Here is an 18,417-nt window from a genome sequence, read left to right as displayed (position 1 = left end):
GGTGGAAAACGCTAAATTTGTCAGCAATAGGGTTGGTAATTTTGGGTGGCGTCAAAGGAAGGCTTCGAGAATGTTTTCAGGAACGGTTTGACGACTTGTACAGCACGGGAGGACCTTGGCGAGGCTCCTCCATTTACATTGCACATGATTTTTTACGAGTGATACCCAACAAATTGTTAGATCAGGCGACGCATAGATAGTCAACGATAGAGGACCCCACAACAGTATAGATACTGGACATATGAAAGGGGTCAAGTTAATTATGATGATATCAACACAAATTTGAGGCTGGGAAACGTGATATCTCGACGGTCGGTATCCGTATCTTTGACAGGTATGCACCTATCTATCATCGAATCTTCCACTGAACAAGACCTAGTGTATGGCATGCTTTGTTGAGCCGTTGCGCGCGAGTCCCCCCACCAGACATAACTACGGAGTACGGATACAGACGAACAACCATCCCACTCTCAAGCTTTTCTGATAGTCGTTGGAGGGGTAGATCCTTGCACGTGGGGGCCTCAGGCATCACAAGGCTAATAATGAAGCTTTTTATGCGGCGCTTTTAAGCAGGGTTGCGGGCATGGGTTGCCCACAATCAACGTCACTTTTCATTTTAGTCGAATCGCAATTCTCCATCGGTCCCGTTTTTAGGCCGTAATTGTCAGTTAAAGACTCACAATTCCAAGAGGCGAAACTGCCACTGCCACTGCCAGTAATAATGCACAACCTGAAGCTAAAGTTGAGGCGCCACTTCCGACTTGTTCTTTCAGTGTGAGTCCCTCACACATTTTGCACTGGCATCGATACTGTACAGTGAGGCAACGTCCATCCGTCCCTCCTTCCAAACACAACCATTTCTCTCATGTCCATCGTTTGAGGCGGATCTATTCTTACAGATCCATTTGTTTTCGACTCATCTTCCCATAACTTTTGCATTCTTGCTTTCCCTCTCACTTCATTGCCCCGCCCTTCTACCGTTTCAACCGCCAGCCATGGCGACCACACAACCCACCGACGTCTCTCAAACTCATCCTTACACCTGCAACTCATGTGCGGTGGCCTTCCGGAACAGCGATGCTCAGCGCACTCATATGAGGAGTGATTGGCACCGATACAATCTGAAGCGACGCATAGCCGACTTACCTCCCGTCTCTTCAGAAGACTACAATGAAAAAGTCCTTGCCGCTCAACAGACCAACACTGTTGCTGCTGCCCAAGCCGCTTTTGCAAAGACATGCTCAATTTGTCAGAAAACATACTATAGCGAGAATGCGTACCAAAACCACATCTTGAGCAAAGCACATAAAACCCGGGAACTGGGAGGTGTACGGAGCGCGCGCGGTGACAACAACTCGGTCGTTGGCTCCACTGCCGACTCAGAACCTCGAGATCCTGAGGCGGAAGCAGAGTTCGAGAAGGTGGTGGCGGGTATGAAAGGCACATCCATCGAAGAAGTCCCTGCAATCACACGAAGACCATCTGCACCACCTCCAGATACTGACCCTCGAGCGGACCATCCAATGTCACCCGAGAAGCAGGAAGTGCCCGCTGTTCCCCTCTCTAGATGTCTGTTCTGCAACTACGACTCGCCAAACACCAAGCTAAGTGTTGCACACATGACTAAAATTCATGGTCTGTTCGTACCGGAACAGACTTACCTCGTCGACCCTGAAGGTCTGTTACGTTATATGCAAGCCAAGGTGCGACAAAACTTTGAGTGTCTGTGGTGCCACAAGTTGAGGAACAATGCCGAAGCAGTCCAAACTCACATGAGAGATAAGGGGCACTGCAAGATCGCTTTTGAGTCGGAAGAGGAGATGGTCGAGGTCGGGCAATTCTACGACTTCTCGAGCACTTATTCTGATGTCGATGACGACTCGGTCATGGATGAAGACGAACCAAAAGCCAGACAAAATGGAGGCGTCAAATTGGCAGGTGAAAAGGAAGATGAGGGCTGGGAGACGGATTCCTCCTTCTCGTCACTTGACACCAATGATCTGGCATCAGTCCCCAACGACGATCGGACATCTTCCTATCAACGACTTCCTCTACACCGACATCATTCCAACGCAGATCCACGACCTCACAAGTCAGCTGATGGATTCCATTCTCATGCTCACAACCACAACAACGCCGTATTTTACGACGAACATGAAATGCATTTGCCTAGTGGTCGTATTGCTGGCCACCGAAGTCTACGAAAGTATTTCCGTCAGAACCTTCACTCTTACCCAACTGCAGCGGAGCGTATGGATCGTGCACAAAGATTGATCGAAGAGGGAAGTTCCGATGCCGATATGGAAGATGCCGATCTACCACCGGCGACTCCTCCACGAAATAGTCTTATGAGACGTAGTGAGGCGGGTATGCTCGGCGTTACTGCTCAACAACGTAAAGATGTTCGTTCCCAGGAGATCAGAGGCCGGCAAAGAGAACAACGGACACAAAATCGATACCAAGCCAAGCTGGAGAAGCAGAACAACAGCCAGAAACACTTCAGAGTAAGTCATATGTTCATATTCCAACTGCTGAGAGTCTCGCTAACACTTCCTAGGATCCATTGCTACAGTGATCTGGAAAATGGAAATCTTTTATCCCCCGACCCCAGGGGTTGCTACTCTTCTTGCATTGCGTCGGATAGAGTTTATGAAATAGAACGATCAGTGCAGCGCGTCTGAGGCTTTGTGCATCTGCATAGATAGATGATGAAATCACTCAAATCCATAGAACGCATTGCAATCGAACGAAGTTGTTCGAGGTGCTGTGGATCTATGTTGGATTGCTGCGTTGACTGCTGGCTTATTTTGGCTGTCTGGTAGATAGTATCGATCGATTTCTGACAGTTCCAAAAAACACCGAGGGGCCGCTTCCACTCGTGAACTGTACATAGTTGTTATGCATCGGCTCACTGAACCTGAACACTGTTCTTGTTGAGCCGCGACAGTCGAGTTCATTCTAGTGAAGTGGCTTCTGAGGGCCGGAATATCTTCGGGCTTGGCATTTATCCGAACCGAACTTCTTTGCAACTCGCATCCTCCGAGCTCACCCAGACTCCATGTAGTAGAGCAGCGCATCAAGCACGCAACACACGCACGACACAACTGTCCCCTCAATCGCATCGAACAGAAGATGGCGAAGAAAGGTACGTTTGTTTTTGTTTCCCTCAAGACTCCAACCCAACCCAACCCAATCGACCGCCAACCAAACCTCTGTCTCTGCGCCGCGTCTGTCTACAATCCAATCTCCAGACAGCGTTCCAGCAATCCAGCTAACACACCTCTCCCACACCAGCCAAGTCCCGCACGATCGCAGTGCGCCTCATCAGCATGGCCATGACGGGCTACTACCGGACGCTGGTGCGGCCACGCACGTCGCGGCCCCTGAGCATGTTGAAGTACGACCCCGTCGTCAAGAAGCAGGTCTTGTTCCTCGAGCAGAAGCGGGGTGGCAAGAATTGAGGGTTTTTCCTCGTCACATATATGAGCTTGAGGTGGATCCGATGTGCTGCGATACGACGCGAGCCGATCGAATCGATTCACAATGAACTTGATGCTGAGGTGTTTCGGAGCATCCTTCTACGACCTGCGGAGGGACCTGCTTGGGGATGAAGATATATGGAGATGGAAGATGGAGAATGGAAGGGACGGAGAGACATATCGCCTGGCTTGCTTCTGAGCTTGGCCTACAATGTGCCCTTCGACGCCGAGGGCCAAGTCTTCGACGCAGACACTTCCAATGGAATAGGCAAGCGAAAGGAACGGATGCGGACCGACCGCTATTCACGCAGAGGACTGCGAAGTCGAGGAAGGCTCTACTAGCACCGGAGAAGCTCGCGCCCGACCCTCCCCACGGGCGAACACATTGAGAGGGAGAGGAGCGCCGATGGGTGGAGCGATGGAGGGATTGCAGCTAGGTGATGCATTGACAGCATCTAGAGAGAGAGAGTACACACATGCAAAGACGGCGACATCAGAGGCGACAACCATCAGCCAGCAATTTGGGGAGTATCGACGAATGCGACGTCGAGCTTCCACAACCCTACTCAATTCGACTCGACTCGACTCAAATCAATTCGATTACACCGATTGGGCTTGTTGGTGCTCGAGCATAGGAGATTTGAGACGGTTCGAGCATGACCGACTGTGCAGTCTATCAGGATCTATATTCCGCACGATATTTTATTGCGGGCTACCTCAAGAGATGGGTTGATTACGGTCAAAAGAACCAGAGATCACACTATTATTTTGTAACAATACCAAAGTCAAGAGCGATCTCTCTGACGCAATAGATTTGTATCAACATCAACACAGCTGGAGAATTGTGATGCCCCAGTGAATTACTTCGTAATGATATCGACCTTTTATTGCTAGATAGGTCCACCGTCTTGAAACATGATACGCAGATAAGACCAAAGTTCTTTTCCAGCTCAGCCATCCCCTTCCATGAACGCACTTCCGTCAAGTTGCCTAACATTCCCCGATGGCATATATTTTCGTTGAACCCAGAGGACATACTGAGTAAGAGTATGTTCGAAAGATCTCTTGTCACGTCTTGACTGTGACTCCTAAATCATACTTCAGATGTGATGCTGCGATTCGTGAATTATGCAATGTAATTCTTGTGTTGCAGTCTAGACTTTCCTCCCACTGACAGTCATCCTCTTGAATACCTCAAGCTTCCGCTCCAAACCGACTCGAGTATCGCTCCTGACGTGATCCTTTTCTCGCAGGTTTTGACGTCTTTTGAGCCTTTCCTGGCGCAGGAGCGTTGGTGCCAACAACACTGCTGCGTCGAAAAGTTACAATTTTCTTGGGCGGACTTTTCTCACCCTTTTGGGAAGAACCTTGAGGCTGGCTTGAATTGCTGACCTCAAGATTGGCTGGCGTTCGCTTGAGTTGTTTTGAAGAGTGTGAATCTTCACTTTGCTCCATCTTGCGCTTCACTGCTGAGTTCGGCCGATGTTTCTCGCGCATGATCGATGGAGTCGTTTCCCTGTTGCTCAAATTCTCTGTTCGTTTACCAGGAGAATCAGTGCTTGGATTTCCTCGAGTGTGGGAGTCACTTCTAAGTCGTCTAGAAGTTGCTCCAGTCTTCCTTAAGTGTCTTGATTGAAAATGGTGTTCGCCATGCTCAGAGTCAATGTTGAAACCATCATTTCGACTTGTTGGCCTGGATTGCGCATCCCCATTGAGGTTGAAGTCCAGCAGCATGTGTTCATTCACGGACCCATAAGAACTTGACGGCGGTCGTTCAGCAGCAGACCTTGATGGACTAGCTGGCAGATTGCGGGGAGGGATGAGGGAGGTATCAGGCCCTTCTAGGTCAGAGTTCCCCTCGTTCTCGAGCAATTCATCCCCATCAAATGGATCCGCTAGATCAGTCAGAGAAGAAGTGTCTCCAGCTTCCTGTAAGCCCAGCATCTCAAGATTCTGAAGTGGACTCTGAAAAGAATGCGGAACGTCTTGGAGTGTCTCTGGGATCTCTGGTTGAGTGTCAGCAATGACACTTTGCGTGCTTGCCATATCGGGAGAGCCGGCAGAGGGTATTGCAGTGTCTGTATCAATGAGACCGGTTGCCTGGATGGGATCCATCTCGGCGCCATGACGATGTATCTCAGGTCGAAGAGGACTTCGAAGTGGATACCCACCCTGAATAGATCGGTTTGCTGCTATTCGGACAGGTCGAGGTGGGCCCATGTTCACCCGTTCGGTCTCCAGAGTCTGGACGCGTGTCTCGAGTCTTGACAGCTCATTCTGTTTCGATGTCAAGTCTTGCTTGGTGTTGACAAGCTCTGCAGAAAGCGAAGCTTGATTCTGTAGTTCGGTTTCAATTCTGGCGATCGTCTCCTCCTTTTGAGCAAGTGATTTCTCGAGTGCATTGAACTTCTCATTCTTTTCGTTTGCGATGGTTAGCTCCGAGTTGGCCAGGTCAAACTTCTGTGTGAGCTCTTTGTTGCTCTCCTCAAGTTCTTGCATCCGACGTAGATCTTTTCGTGCCTGATCAAGTGCAGATTGTGATTGTTCAAGTTGATGTTTTCGAGCTTCTAGCTGCTCGCTCATGGCTTGCATGCCAGCAAGTCTCTTATCCAAATTATGGATTCCCTTTTCTAGGCGGACGTTGCTCTGGACTAAGCTCTCTCGGTCTCGAGACTTTTGCTCCAGGCTAATTGACTTATGGCGTAAGTCTTCAATCTCTGACAAAAGGAAGCCTGCCTCGCGAGTTTTCTGCTGAATTGTATCTCGTTGTAGCAAAAGCTCCTGCTTGATCTGCTCGTACTTGGCTTGACTCTCCAGCAAGCCAATTATCTCAGCTGACTTAACAGCAAGATCCCGCTGCATTTGGTCGAACAAATGGGCATTCTCTTGAGCCTTCTTTAGCTCGCCCTGCAGCAGGACCAATCGCTTTGCTTGTTCGTCTTTTTCAAAAGCAGACTGAATCGATTGGCTTTGGGATGATTTGAGCTCTTCCTGAAGTCTTAAGAGATTCTCATTCAATTCCTTTGACTGTCTCTCACTGTTTTGGCGAAGTTGAATTTGCTGGTTCAAGTCTCCTTGCAAACCACGAATTTGATTTTCAGATTCGCTCGTCTAAGAGTAGTCAGCTTCTGCACCACAAGATCGATCATTGTGCGTACCTTCTTGTCCATTTCTACCTTGATTCTCTCCTCAAGAAGAAGGCGCTCTTGCACGGAAGTCTGGAGCTGTAACACAATTCCGTCTTTCTCTTTCCGAAGGTCACCAATTTGAACTCCAAGAAGCTTGACCTGTCTGGCTTTTTCATCAATTTGTCCCTTGAATTCTGCAGCCTGCGAGCTTGCAGCTTGGAATTTAGTGAGCAGAGCTTCGTTGGCGGACTTCATTTGATCAAGGTATTCTTGATTGCTACCTCTGCCATCAGTGAGGGCTTCAATCAGTTTTTCAGTATTGGCCTTCAAATATGCTTCACGACTCTCAGCCACCTCCTTGCCACTACGCAGCAAGTCTGTAATGGTCTTGGACTGTTCTTTCGCCTGCAGAAGCTGTGCAACTTGCTCCTTGGCTTTGACTAATTGAACATTGCAATCTTGAACAGCTTGCAAATTTTGTTGATTGTTGATTGTTGATTGGGATTCAAATACCCTGCCCAGATTCTCGATTTCCCCTTTCAAGGTCTCAACGGATGATGAGCAGTGCAAGTTGACTGATTGGTTGATGGTTTCGAAATGATCTTTGATTTGAGATATTTCCAAGTCGAACTTTGGCTGTTCTTGCATCAGTGACTTGCAAGCTAGAACGCTTTCTTGAATCTCTCTTGATTTCGACTGTGATTCTGTATCACTGGCCGTCAGATTCTTCAACTCGCCTAGCACTTCTCGCAGAGACTGATTCTGTTCATCATGATAACCATGCAATCTCTGATCCTGCCGGGTTCTATGTCGCTCGATTTGAGCAATGTGGGCTTCCAGTTTCTCGCATCTAGCTTGTTCCTTTTTGAGGCACTCCTTGTTGATTCGGAGCAGAGCATCCTTTCGAGTGGCATTGGTAGATTCGTGTGCTGCCATTTGCTTCACATCTCCGATGAGCACTCGCATGTTATCCATCTGATGGACAAGCTCGCCATGGTTGGTACTAAGACTTTCCAGGCTTGCCCGTAAGATATCTCTCTCTTTGTGGAGCTCTGACACGGTTTGTCGGAGGTTGATCGACTGGTTTTGTAGTAGCTCACAGTCTTTGTTGGCTTCAAGGGCCCAGTTCTTCAATTTGTGATATTTTTCTTTGAAAGTCTCAAGGCATTGATTCATTATGTCTTGCTTGGCCATGAGGATGCGATGGTCATTTTCAACCTGCCCAAGCTTTGCTTCTGAGACAATTTTTGCTTCGCATAGCTCCTCATTTTCGTGCTCGAGTAGTTCAAGTCTTCTCATAGACTTTGCTGTCTCCCTCGTGCGAGACATGAGAAGATAAAGTAAGTCCTCTTCAGTGGGAGCCCGATTGGCGTTCGCATTCAAAGCGTTACCAGGGCTTTCTGAGAAGCGCGGTACCACTGATCGGATGCGGGGATTCTTTGGCGTCTTGATGACTCTCAATGCGTCCACGGGGCTATTGGAGTGAGATCGAGCGTGTTGCTTCTCCATCGCTGTAGCCCTAAGAGGACTTGATTTGATTTTACAAGACTCAACATACTCGTGAGAAGCAGAAAATTCATCAGTAGTGAAGTTCAAGTGATTTGTGTGTCGAGAATGGGCAGATTCACTGTCCATTGGCACGAGATCTGTATTTTCATGACCGCCAGCGACTTCTTGCGGATGATTGTGCAATGGTGTCGAGGGTGAATGCTGTTCCGAGTTCGTATGAGATTTCGTCACATCATTCGAGTGCTCAACGGTTCCGCAGGACGAACGACTTGGTGACGAGTGGCTAAGAGGCTCATTAACATCACCTTGTCGTGTTTTTGAAGCAGATTCGAAAGAAATTGCAGTTTGTTCTAGTGGTGGAACATCGTCCTCCCAGGAGGACTGAGGCTCAAGATCTCCCGCATTTGTATGATCCATTCTTTCCTCTTTTTGTCTCGTAGGTACTCTAGGCAGGGAATTAGTATTTGCTAAAATGCAGCAGGCAGGGAGAATTTTACTCTTCCGGAGGTAGGATTGTATCTTGCTCATTTTCAGCTGCTGTCTGCGTTGTCTCGACATGATGGACAGCCTTCGTGTTCTGCCGTGCCAACTGGAATGGTTTTGGCATATTTGCCGGCTTAAAACAGAACATGGTTGGTTGGTGCAATGTTCCGGCACTGATGGGCCGATGGAACAGTTGACTTGTGGTGACTGGTACTCGGTTCAGGATGGCTGTAGAAGGCTTGTGCATGAGAAGGCCTTTAGTCGTAGGACTTTCATCCCAGGTGTCGAGAGAGGCATTGGCAGACTCAGGGCTCGGACTTTCGTTATCATCGATCACGATGGGTTCAAAATCTGTGTTCTGAACCCCTGCAACGAGAAACCGAGCATCAGGGGACGAAGTACTACTTGGTTCATTGTTGAGATGATGTGTGTGACTTCTGCACCCTGGGTTTGACGCGGTGCCCATGACGAGGTAAATTTGAAGCAATTGCAAAGTGAAATGAGGGAAAAGGGACGGGTAAGTGCAGAGATCATGTAATGACAAAGACGCGTCAACAACGAACGTGGCACGATCCCAGGACTGAAATGAGTGACCATGCCAGGGTTAGGAGAAAAGGATCCAAATAAGAGAGAAAGAACTGCAGTGGTTGCCAGTCGAAGCGTTGAGAGCTCCTTCCATCACTGATTGGGATCTCTGGGCCAAAAAAAAAAGCAGGAGGGATCGGGAAGGTCACGACAGCTCCCATCTTCGCACCTTCCGCCAGTGCAGTGCGTGTTGAGGCTGACCTGTCTTTTTCGGTCGGTCGGATGACATCTCTGAGGACTGGACCTTGGGCGTCCACCGACCTGAATCTGAGACATGGACCATACATTCCCTACGCCGTCGAAGCTATGTTGGTAGCTTTATTCAATGTGACCCATTGAGGCTCGACCCAGAGTTGAAGTATTCTGAAAGAGCGTCGTTGTCAATGAACTACAGATAGGCGTACTATACTCGAGATGCCACAGAGTCGATAAGTGATGAGATGGATGTAGAAAATACTGTAGTTGGTGAGGTTTGATTTTCTTGCCTGGTAGGCCGGACTTGGCGGGTAAGGGGGGTCATGAAGGGGCCATTTACAAGGGCAGCGTCGAATCCTGTGGGCATTTTGTCATAGCAGATGATGATGGCAGACCCTAACTCTCCGCGTAAAGGGAAATGAGATATGGCGCGGTGAGACAGAGATCCTCAGCATCTTAAAGGCAGCTTATGTACTAGCAGAAGCGCTCTCGATAATGAAACAGGCATTCTCCTGCCTTAGGGATGGCCATGCCCTGACATTTGCATACATCCCCTTTCAGTTTTGTGCGTGCAATGGGCTCGTAGCACCAATCATAACAATAGCATAAGCAGATCTTGGTATTCAATGTTCCATGATAAATATTGTATTCACTCGTGTCTTTTATAGGGCGGTACCAAACCAAAGGGGGAATATGAGGGAAAACAAACCGTGTGCTCATCACATCATATTCCTGCATTCATAGCCAATTCAGCAGTAGCATCTCATGTTGCCGATCAGATGGTTCCGGAAAGAAAAAAATCACACTGGAAGACCACCATGACACCTCCAGGTGCAATGGTATCTGTCCCAGTTCTCCATTATTTAAACCGGCGAAAATAAATATAGTACAAGTCATCATCGCATCCGCTGAAACCCCAGCACCACCATCTCATCACCCTCACCGGCCAAACACCTTCTTCCATACCGGCGTCTTGGGACTATCCATCTCAAAAGCCGACGACGGGATCTTCACATTCGGCGGGCGCGGCCTGGATTTACTCTCTCTCCGGGGCAGGGGATTCCTCTCTCCGTTTAATGCTCTATCATCCTGGACATCAACAGCCACCACTGGGACACCCTTCTCGACATCTTGAACCTTCCGTTTGGCCTGTTGCTGCTGCTGCTTCTGGATCTTGGCCGTCTCTCGCGCATGCTCGGCATTCGCCTTCTTCAATCGATCGGTGGTCTCCTCATCGTGCAGTCGCTTCTCGATCGGCGAGAATGTCATTTTCTTCGGCGTCAGCGGCGTGGCTACCGCTTTGACCGCGCTCGTCACTCTGCGCGCCGATCGACGAAGACCCTCCTTGATCTTCCACTGTCGCTTCTTCGCGAGGAAGAATAGAACCGCCGTGGTCGCTGCAGCAGGGGAGTGAAGTCAGCAACGATAGCATTGACCCCCGCATTGAAGGAAGAGACATGAAAAAGTACTTACTGCCGAGCACGACGACAAGGCTGACCACTACAGCAATGGCGATGACTGCACCATGGCTGAGATTCGCCGAGCCAGTGTCTGGGCCAGCAGACGCTGCGCTCTCCGAGTCCGATGAATCAGAGCCTAGACTACCTGGCTGGACACCCTGCGCGGCGCCGCCATCACCAGACTGCGCGAGGACGCCCGAGAAGTGTAGGTAGCTGAGACTGAGGCACAGCAGGAGATGTTGGCTCAGCGATCGAGCCGGATTGATAGTCATCACGACTGGGCTGGGCGAGATTTCGTTTGGGGGGAAAGTTGACACTGTCGTTATGGAACTCCAATGACTCGTGGGTAAATGTGCAAAGCACAACTGTAGTAACACTTCACTTGTAGACGGCAAAGGAGCAGACCAGTGCACGTCAATATGATGCTTATGCCGTGTAGAGGTATATGTATACGAATATGGAATATGGAATATGCCGAAAGAGAACACACACTCATCAAAACAAGCAGGCCATCACTCACCTTAAGTCATGAATCCGCATGTTCGATTACCAACCGCAGCTGCACAAGAAAACACTCACATCGCAGCGCTTTCATCCCAACGCTCGCGCCCACGCAGCACTGCCACCGACGAGCAATGCCCGAAAAGCGTGGTCCCAGAACGGCCAGGCAGTCTTGCACAGCAGGGAAAGGTGCTACCATTGGAAGCAAGGGCGGGATGTGAAACGGGCAGAGAAACGTGAAACACAGTGTGATGTCCAGAATAGGCGCCGGGCGGGCGAATCAGAAGAGTCATCCCGCTGATGCCAAGCCCGAGCCTTGTACTCGCCACGCAAATCTTGCAGGTTGGTGGGCGCTAGCATGTGGGTTGTGAATCGAGATACCGGTGTCCAACCATTTCAGAAATGTCTATGCTCATTGATACAGTCTCATCTAAGCTACCTATCCTGTCGTTGGTATTACACTATGTAAATCTGCGCCAGTGGTTGTCATGCGCAACATGACCTCTAGCTATGCATGACTCGTTCCGCCGGTGATGATGATTGATACAAACAGCACGTATTCACCAAGTCCTTCGGACATGTACGTCATGGCTCATCATGCTCATGATAGAACAAAAAAGTAATCAGTGGTTTTATAATGTCTCCCATCCACCTGCGTTGACCTCGCTTTCCAATTTCCTTGCAATGGTACTCCAAACGCTTCCATTTATCATCAACCAAGTATCTCTCAAGAGTTTATCGTATCGCTTTTGGTTCAACATCAATTGGTGTTTTGATCTAAGCCCAGAATCGGTTTCCCCATGTTTCGTCAGGTATGGCGCGGGGAAGAATGAGCCATGACTGAGAGTGAGTGATGTTGTCGTTGGTGTGTGAAGACCACGATTCGCCCTGTCACGGTCTTGTTCAGCGGCTCGGGGATCCTTGACAACATGTAAAAGTGCAACATGACATTTGCGAACGAAAAGAAACATCCCGATCGGACTTGAGCACTTCTCAACGTGGGCATTGCAACCTCCACGCATCTCTTTTGTAAGACAGCATACTGTTTGAGAGCAAAAGATTTCGCCACAAAAAAGACAGAGTGCCGGATCAGATACTTCCTTCCCAGTCGTAGGGCATTTCCAATTGTGAGACTCTTCCATGAGGACATCGAAAAACTTTGGAAGCCCAATCAGCTCGAGTGGCGCCGGATGCAATAGTTTGATGCCTAGCCTGTTGCCTTTTGGAAGTGGCACACCAGTCATGGAATGTTTTGAATCCGCCAGCCATAACGAGGCACGTGCTCTAATGACGGTGTTGCCCGAATACTCGTCAAATGAGGTCAATATTTCTGTAATGCTTGGTAATTGAAACAAATGCACAAGACGATCGAGTTCCGGGAGGCCAGCCTCGGAGCCCGCAGTATTTGGAAAATCGATACCGTGTGCAACATGGAAGGAAATTGCACACTTGCGTAGGAAGACAAGACTGTAGCTTTTGCAGAGCTTGTACAGGTCACTGGCATGGTCAGAATTCATACTGGACACGGCTTCCTGGAAGTCCTGGAAAGTCGTTTGCGACATAGAGGCATCGTGTTCCCGTAGTGAATTAGCCAGCCATAGTGCCAAACTTTTGATAGCATGAATCTCTGTCGGCCCCACATTCTGGGATAGATTCCTGCCGTTGTTCAAGTTTAATCTCTCACTGGCTTTCCCCAGAGCGGTGGGGTTCAACGTGAATGTCAGGACAACTCGCAAAAGCTCGATAATCAAGGAGCACTGTAGAACGTGGCGTAGCTCCAGTTGACGGATTGGGCCCAGGATCATGGTGGCCTGAACAAGAAACTGAAAGGCATCCATGGTAAGGATGGACGGAACGCCAAGTCTGCGTGCTGTCCCCGCCAGCTGGTGTTCTAGTCGTCCACAGAATTCTTTCTTTTCATCTTCCACTGGCTGACCTCGGACACTTGGTATGCCTACAGCTGAGTATACTCGCAAATTTGAGGAAAGTATCTGGAGATGACTCAATGTTTGCTGAGGGATACTGGTCAGCAGAGATGTGCCGAACTCTGCTTCGCGGCCACGATGACCGATTTCAATGGAAGCGACCGTATTTGCGAACGTATCAACTAATAGCTCAAACGGTGCTTGCTTTCTCAATGTTGATCCTTCTGAAGGGGGCTGTGTACGCGACACAATAACTAGAGAATCCCGAAGACGACCGTAGATATGGGTCAGTTCCGAGTATGCAGAGCCAGCAGCACTCAGGGTCAGATCTCCTGCTTGCAATTGGCCCAACATGTCTGCCAATAAGCCATTTGACAAAGATGTCAGAGATGTTGCCTGCATTTCAAGTAGAGCCTCCCGAAAGGCTTTGTCGTCTATCTCTGTTTTGGGCCTGACGAATTCATCTAAGCGTTCTCCTATGAATGATTCGAAGTCATGTGATACAGCCAGAGATCCAGGATATGACTGCTGTGAATGCTTCCAGACAATCGGTAAGAACGTATTGGCAAGAGCTTTACACAAAGGACAAACAAATTCTTTCATCACAGTTCTTTCCGGATGATTTCTTGCCACCTGCTGAGAATGTCTCCTGGTAACCGATTGAAAGTAATTTTCAAAGCAGGTGAAATGCATGATATGGCCACAACTGGTTGAGGTTGGTCCATGAAGAGTATGACCCTTGGGCCAGCCCTTGCCTAGCTCCTGGTGGTCAACGGTCTCTTCCTGACCATTCGCCGTCAAGCGTTTGATTTTGACGTGGTTTGCACCAGAAACACCAAAGGGCCGTACGTTTTCAATAGAACGATCAAGACTATCCGGGACCGAAAGTACTTCGCCCACGAAGTCCTCATCGGTTTCATCTGTTTGTCGGAGAATGTGTGCATCACTAATCATAGCAAAGGTGCCATAGAGACGATTATCCGAAGTGTCCTCACGGCACTGGATGCAGAGACCGGATGGATACTTCCAATGACGAGTCTCTGTTGATTTGGGAAGTTCATCCTCAGGAGAATCCAGATCATCGTCTCCCCAATCCAGCACGCCTTGTTTGTCCATAAAACTTTGCCGTTGTTGTTCAAATTGTGCCATAACACGTGAATTTCTTTCCATGGCTTGTTTTTTCTTTGCTTCCAATTCACTTTCAAGAATGGCTGGCGAAGCTGTGTCAAACCTGCCAGACGGGAAATCTAAATGCGTGGTGGCTTCAATAAATTGATGTGGCCGCTTTTGTCCGAGAAGCCGCACAATATGCCTGATCTTGCTTCTGCAAGAACTGTACTCGTCCATCTGCCAGATTTCGTGCAACACGACGACAATTGTCGAATCCGCGCCACTGGTGGTCGGCAATTTCAGGTTAACGGCATTACCAACGAATGAGAGGCTGGACTCATCGTCCTCAGTTGGCGGCCCATCTTCCAGAGTAGCAATCAAAGTGAGCTGCAGAACGATATGGAGAAATGCCTCCACTCGCGTAGGTGAGACACCAGTCTTTTGTTTGTGGTCATGAGCAACATAAATTAGAATCTTGTGAATGATCTCGGCAAAGAGAGTTGTGCCTACAACGTTACAAAGACCCGCGTAGGCTTCGCAGCGAATTGGATGTAATTTCGGTTCCAGTACGATGTCGTCGGGTGATTTGTTCGACTTCTTGGATCTCCACTTCTTGTAAATATTTTCGGCCTCATCCCGCTGGTTTTTGGTGAAGTGAGAATTGTAAGGATCGAGCTCCTGCAAGTACTCTTCCTTCAGCTCGAAAAGACCCGAATCGTGAAGCCCTTCCGGGGGCTTGTATTTTGTCATCTGCTCCAGGACATCATGTAATTTTTCGTGATCTTGCGCTTTCTCCGTAAGACGAGCACATAGGTCAGAATACGACAGCGGTTTGAAGCATAGAGTATGTGCGATATCTTTCCGGACAGCCAACAACTGGGACTCAACATCATCTCGATCTGAAATTAGTGCATCGCGGTCTGAGAGCAGGTTGATCAATAGATAAACGAAATCTTCAGCTAAATCCAACATCTGGCTGTCTTCGCAGATTTCGAGGGCAGGAAATCCAGCACGCATCCAGGAGGTGAGGCCGAAACGATCTATCATCGAGGCTAGAACACGAGCGGGATCGCATGTTACCAAAGCTGCCTGGAGAAGGAACAAATCTCGGTGATGTCCAACGTCTCGATGAGCGACACTTTTGTATTGGACCATCTGATGTCGCAGACTCATTCCATTGCGTACCCACAAATTGGCTCTCATCTGCGCGAGCCAGGCACATACACGCAATGGAAAATCGAACATGGCCAGGAGTGCATCATCGACTGAGTTCAGGTTTTGTTTGATACCCATGTCCCTAGCCGAGAGTTGACTTTCATGTAGATGTGTGAGAAAGGTTTGTGCAGCGTCTCTCAAAGCTGAGATTGATTCTCGTGTATGTTTTCCGCACTCAAGAAGCCAAGACAGCGTGTAGTGCAAAGGATGATGAAAACTCAAGGAACCTTTCTCTGGAGCGAAATCCACCACAGAGAAGCCAGAACCTGTGGGTGCATCGCCAAATGGACCGATCGTGTGGAAACGCACTGATTCTTTGATTTCAGCTTGATCAAAGCGTTTGCGCTCAAGTCCTGCAGAGTTGATGATGGCGATCCCAGCAGCATGCGAGATAGCCTCACATGTAGCCTGCACAGCTGAAGGACTACTGTCTTTTGATACATGGTACGCCTCAGCAAATTGCCTGCAGAGCTTGTTGATGTCTCGAGTTAGTAAAGAGGCACTTATCCATGCGTCGGTCTCATATTCGACATGTTCACCTACGGCCCTGACGTTCGGACAGATGCCCTGTGACAATTTGGCTAGGTCTAGAAATTGAAATAGGTATTGTGGCTCGGTTCGTGCTTTGGATTGAACAAAGCTGGAAGCAAGGAAATACCGGAGATCAGAGAAGAAATGATAGAGACGTCGATTGGCAACCGACCCGGCATCAAAGCCAAGTGTGGCTCCTGGATCGAGATCTTTGGGAAAGCCAACCTGCCTCGTAGTCAGAAACGTATAGAGTATGGCCATCAAATTTGTCAAGAAATTCCCTCGAACTATTACTTCTTCGGTGATTGAAGGCGTAGTGAGAAGTTGAAGCGACAGGTTGATGATGGAGTGATCAGGTTCCCGGTCGGCGACAAGATATAGCTGTGCTAGGGTTGTGTAAAGTCCAGAGAAGCGGAGGCCGAGGATACGCTTGAATTGTGGAATGTTGACCAAGGTGCTTATGAACAGGTCTCGTAAATTCGTTCTTGCAAGTTTCCACAGCCGAAGGTCAAACAGGATCATGGAGTCGACTCTTATGTTCTTTGATAAGTCTTCGTATACAGGGTGCTTGTGGCTTGGACTCTGCTGGTTTGGTGGCAATACTAGCCAGTGATTTGGTGGTGCTGTATGAATACCGGTCGTACGTGCACTGGCAGCTGGTGTGCGGGGGATGTTTAGATAATTCGCGCTCTCATCAGGGCCTATTATGTTGGGAGTTGTCGTTGGCAGCGGAGGGAGTGGAGGCGGTGGCGGAGACACCCTGTCGTCAGTGTCCATTCGCTCGGCAACATCGAGAAAATCGGCATCGACATCGCCGTCGGTATCCATTTCTTCCGCATCATCAGTAACATCTTGATCAGCCGACTGCTGGACCAGGACATGGACACCATCTGCATCTGCAAAGACAGCGGCTTGGAAATCGTTCATTTCTTGGTCGCCCTCTTCATCTCCTAACTCGTCATCGTCATCGTCATCGTCGATCTCGGCTGCGTCGTTGTCAATGTCGCTCAGAGCGTCATCATCGAGGGCCTCCGCAGCAAGGGCTCGCTGCATGGCGAACTGGATGGGATCGAAAAATCTCAGGCGATGCCTCCGCCGGAATTCTCGATCATCCTCGTGGCCGTGGTCGTCTAGGTCGTCTCTGCCAACTTGTGCATTCCAAGCTTGACTTCCAATGTGCCAAAGTTGTAGCATCTCTTCGCATATGGTCCGACGCAGGATATGACCATCGCCAGCGATGCTACAACCTCCAATATCGGCTAGCCAATCAATAATGGTGCCACACATCTGTTCGCGAAAAGTGTCTCGAGAAGATCGGATGGTGACGGTGACTTTAATTTCCTCGATTATCTTGGCCATACTTGTGAGTTCTTTGACATTTCGAGAATGCCGGATGACGGAGCGGCCAATGTCATTTGCTTCTTCAGCCTTTTCGAGACCGAATCTCTCACGAGCACGACAAGCCCGAGTTACCTGTGATTGGACCTCACGAACAGTATGTTTCTCGTCGTTCCAGATAATCAAACAGAATTCAGGATTTGACTCTACTTCATCACCAGAGACGTAATGCTCAGGCAATAGACGGCTTCGGAGTTCGTCTTGGGTGACTGAATCGACTGTCTTGGGCATGCGCAGGTTTTCCGGTGCACATGAGATGACATCGCAGAAGTAATCGAATACGGTACTGATAGTGGTGCGAATAGCCTCCTGTAGGTCTGGTGACAAGTGAGAAACGTCTTCATCTGTGGTTGCCCAATCATCGCCAGCAGTATGAATGGCACACTTGACGGGTCTTTTCCAGGCTTCATCGTCGCCACAGTCACAGCATCCGCTATTCCCTGCACTTATACCAATCGTGTACTGATGATCTTCGTGGTCACTGGACACGAAACAACGAGAACATAGCACAGCCGTCGTGTCGTCTGTGCAAGTGCTGCAATGGTAGCTAGCCTCACCGGCCTTGAAGATATGACCACAGGGATGACCTCGTGCATCGGCCGTATACTCCGCATTCTCTTGTAATCCTTGAGCATCTTGCAATTTGTAAGAGTCGGGAAATCCATGAGGGAAGAGGTGGTGGAGATAGTCGTCCCTATCGTTGGTCAATGAGCGGAAGAGACCTTCAAGCAGGGCATTCTCTGCAATTTTGGTATAACGATAGGCATGTTTGCTTGGATGATCACATAAAGCCTGACGGAGTTGGCGGTCAAGGCTGGAGTTGCTTGTGGTCATGGTTGCGAAGTCATATATTCCTGCATCTGGAGCAAGAGGTTGCAGGAGGAGATGAGGCAAGGGA

General features: G+C 49.1%; 5 protein-coding genes across 5 annotated transcripts; 2 read left to right on the top strand and 3 right to left on the bottom strand.

Annotated features, from left to right (window-relative positions):
- Positions 1-995: 995 nt before the first annotated feature.
- On the top strand, positions 996-2,575 carry LTR84_011025 (uncharacterized protein; the record flags this gene model as incomplete). The annotated part of the gene is made up of 2 exons (XM_064854558.1): positions 996-2,504; positions 2,558-2,575. The coding sequence occupies 2 exons, from the start codon at positions 996-998 to the stop codon at positions 2,573-2,575; spliced, it is 1,527 nt and encodes a 508-aa protein (XP_064709284.1).
- Positions 2,576-3,132: 557 nt separating this feature from the next.
- Positions 3,133-3,461, top strand: LTR84_011024 (uncharacterized protein; the record flags this gene model as incomplete). Its single annotated transcript, XM_064854557.1, has 2 exons — positions 3,133-3,145; positions 3,295-3,461. 2 exons carry the CDS (start codon positions 3,133-3,135, stop codon positions 3,459-3,461), a joined length of 180 nt encoding a protein of 59 aa, XP_064709283.1.
- A 1,212-nt stretch (positions 3,462-4,673) lies between these two features.
- LTR84_011023 (uncharacterized protein) lies at positions 4,674-9,065 on the bottom strand (the record flags this gene model as incomplete). The annotated part of the gene is made up of 3 exons (XM_064854556.1): positions 4,674-6,590; positions 6,638-8,561; positions 8,614-9,065. The coding sequence occupies 3 exons, from the start codon at positions 9,063-9,065 to the stop codon at positions 4,674-4,676; spliced, it is 4,293 nt and encodes a 1,430-aa protein (XP_064709282.1).
- A 1,253-nt stretch (positions 9,066-10,318) lies between these two features.
- Positions 10,319-11,111, bottom strand: LTR84_011022 (uncharacterized protein; the record flags this gene model as incomplete). The annotated part of the gene is made up of 2 exons (XM_064854555.1): positions 10,319-10,776; positions 10,853-11,111. The coding sequence occupies 2 exons, from the start codon at positions 11,109-11,111 to the stop codon at positions 10,319-10,321; spliced, it is 717 nt and encodes a 238-aa protein (XP_064709281.1).
- Positions 11,112-11,972: 861 nt separating this feature from the next.
- Positions 11,973-18,353, bottom strand: LTR84_011021 (uncharacterized protein; the record flags this gene model as incomplete). Its single annotated transcript, XM_064854554.1, has 1 exon — positions 11,973-18,353. The coding sequence occupies one exon, from the start codon at positions 18,351-18,353 to the stop codon at positions 11,973-11,975; it is 6,381 nt and encodes a 2,126-aa protein (XP_064709280.1).
- Between the last annotated feature and the right edge of the window lie 64 nt (positions 18,354-18,417).

This window comes from Exophiala bonariae, assembly GCF_035927105.1.
Source record: "Exophiala bonariae strain CCFEE 5792 chromosome Unknown scaffold_5, whole genome shotgun sequence".
Classification (NCBI taxonomy): domain Eukaryota; kingdom Fungi; phylum Ascomycota; class Eurotiomycetes; order Chaetothyriales; family Herpotrichiellaceae; genus Exophiala; species Exophiala bonariae.
The sequence above is the reverse complement of the archived record's forward strand: the minus strand, read 5'-3'. Positions and strand labels throughout refer to the sequence as shown.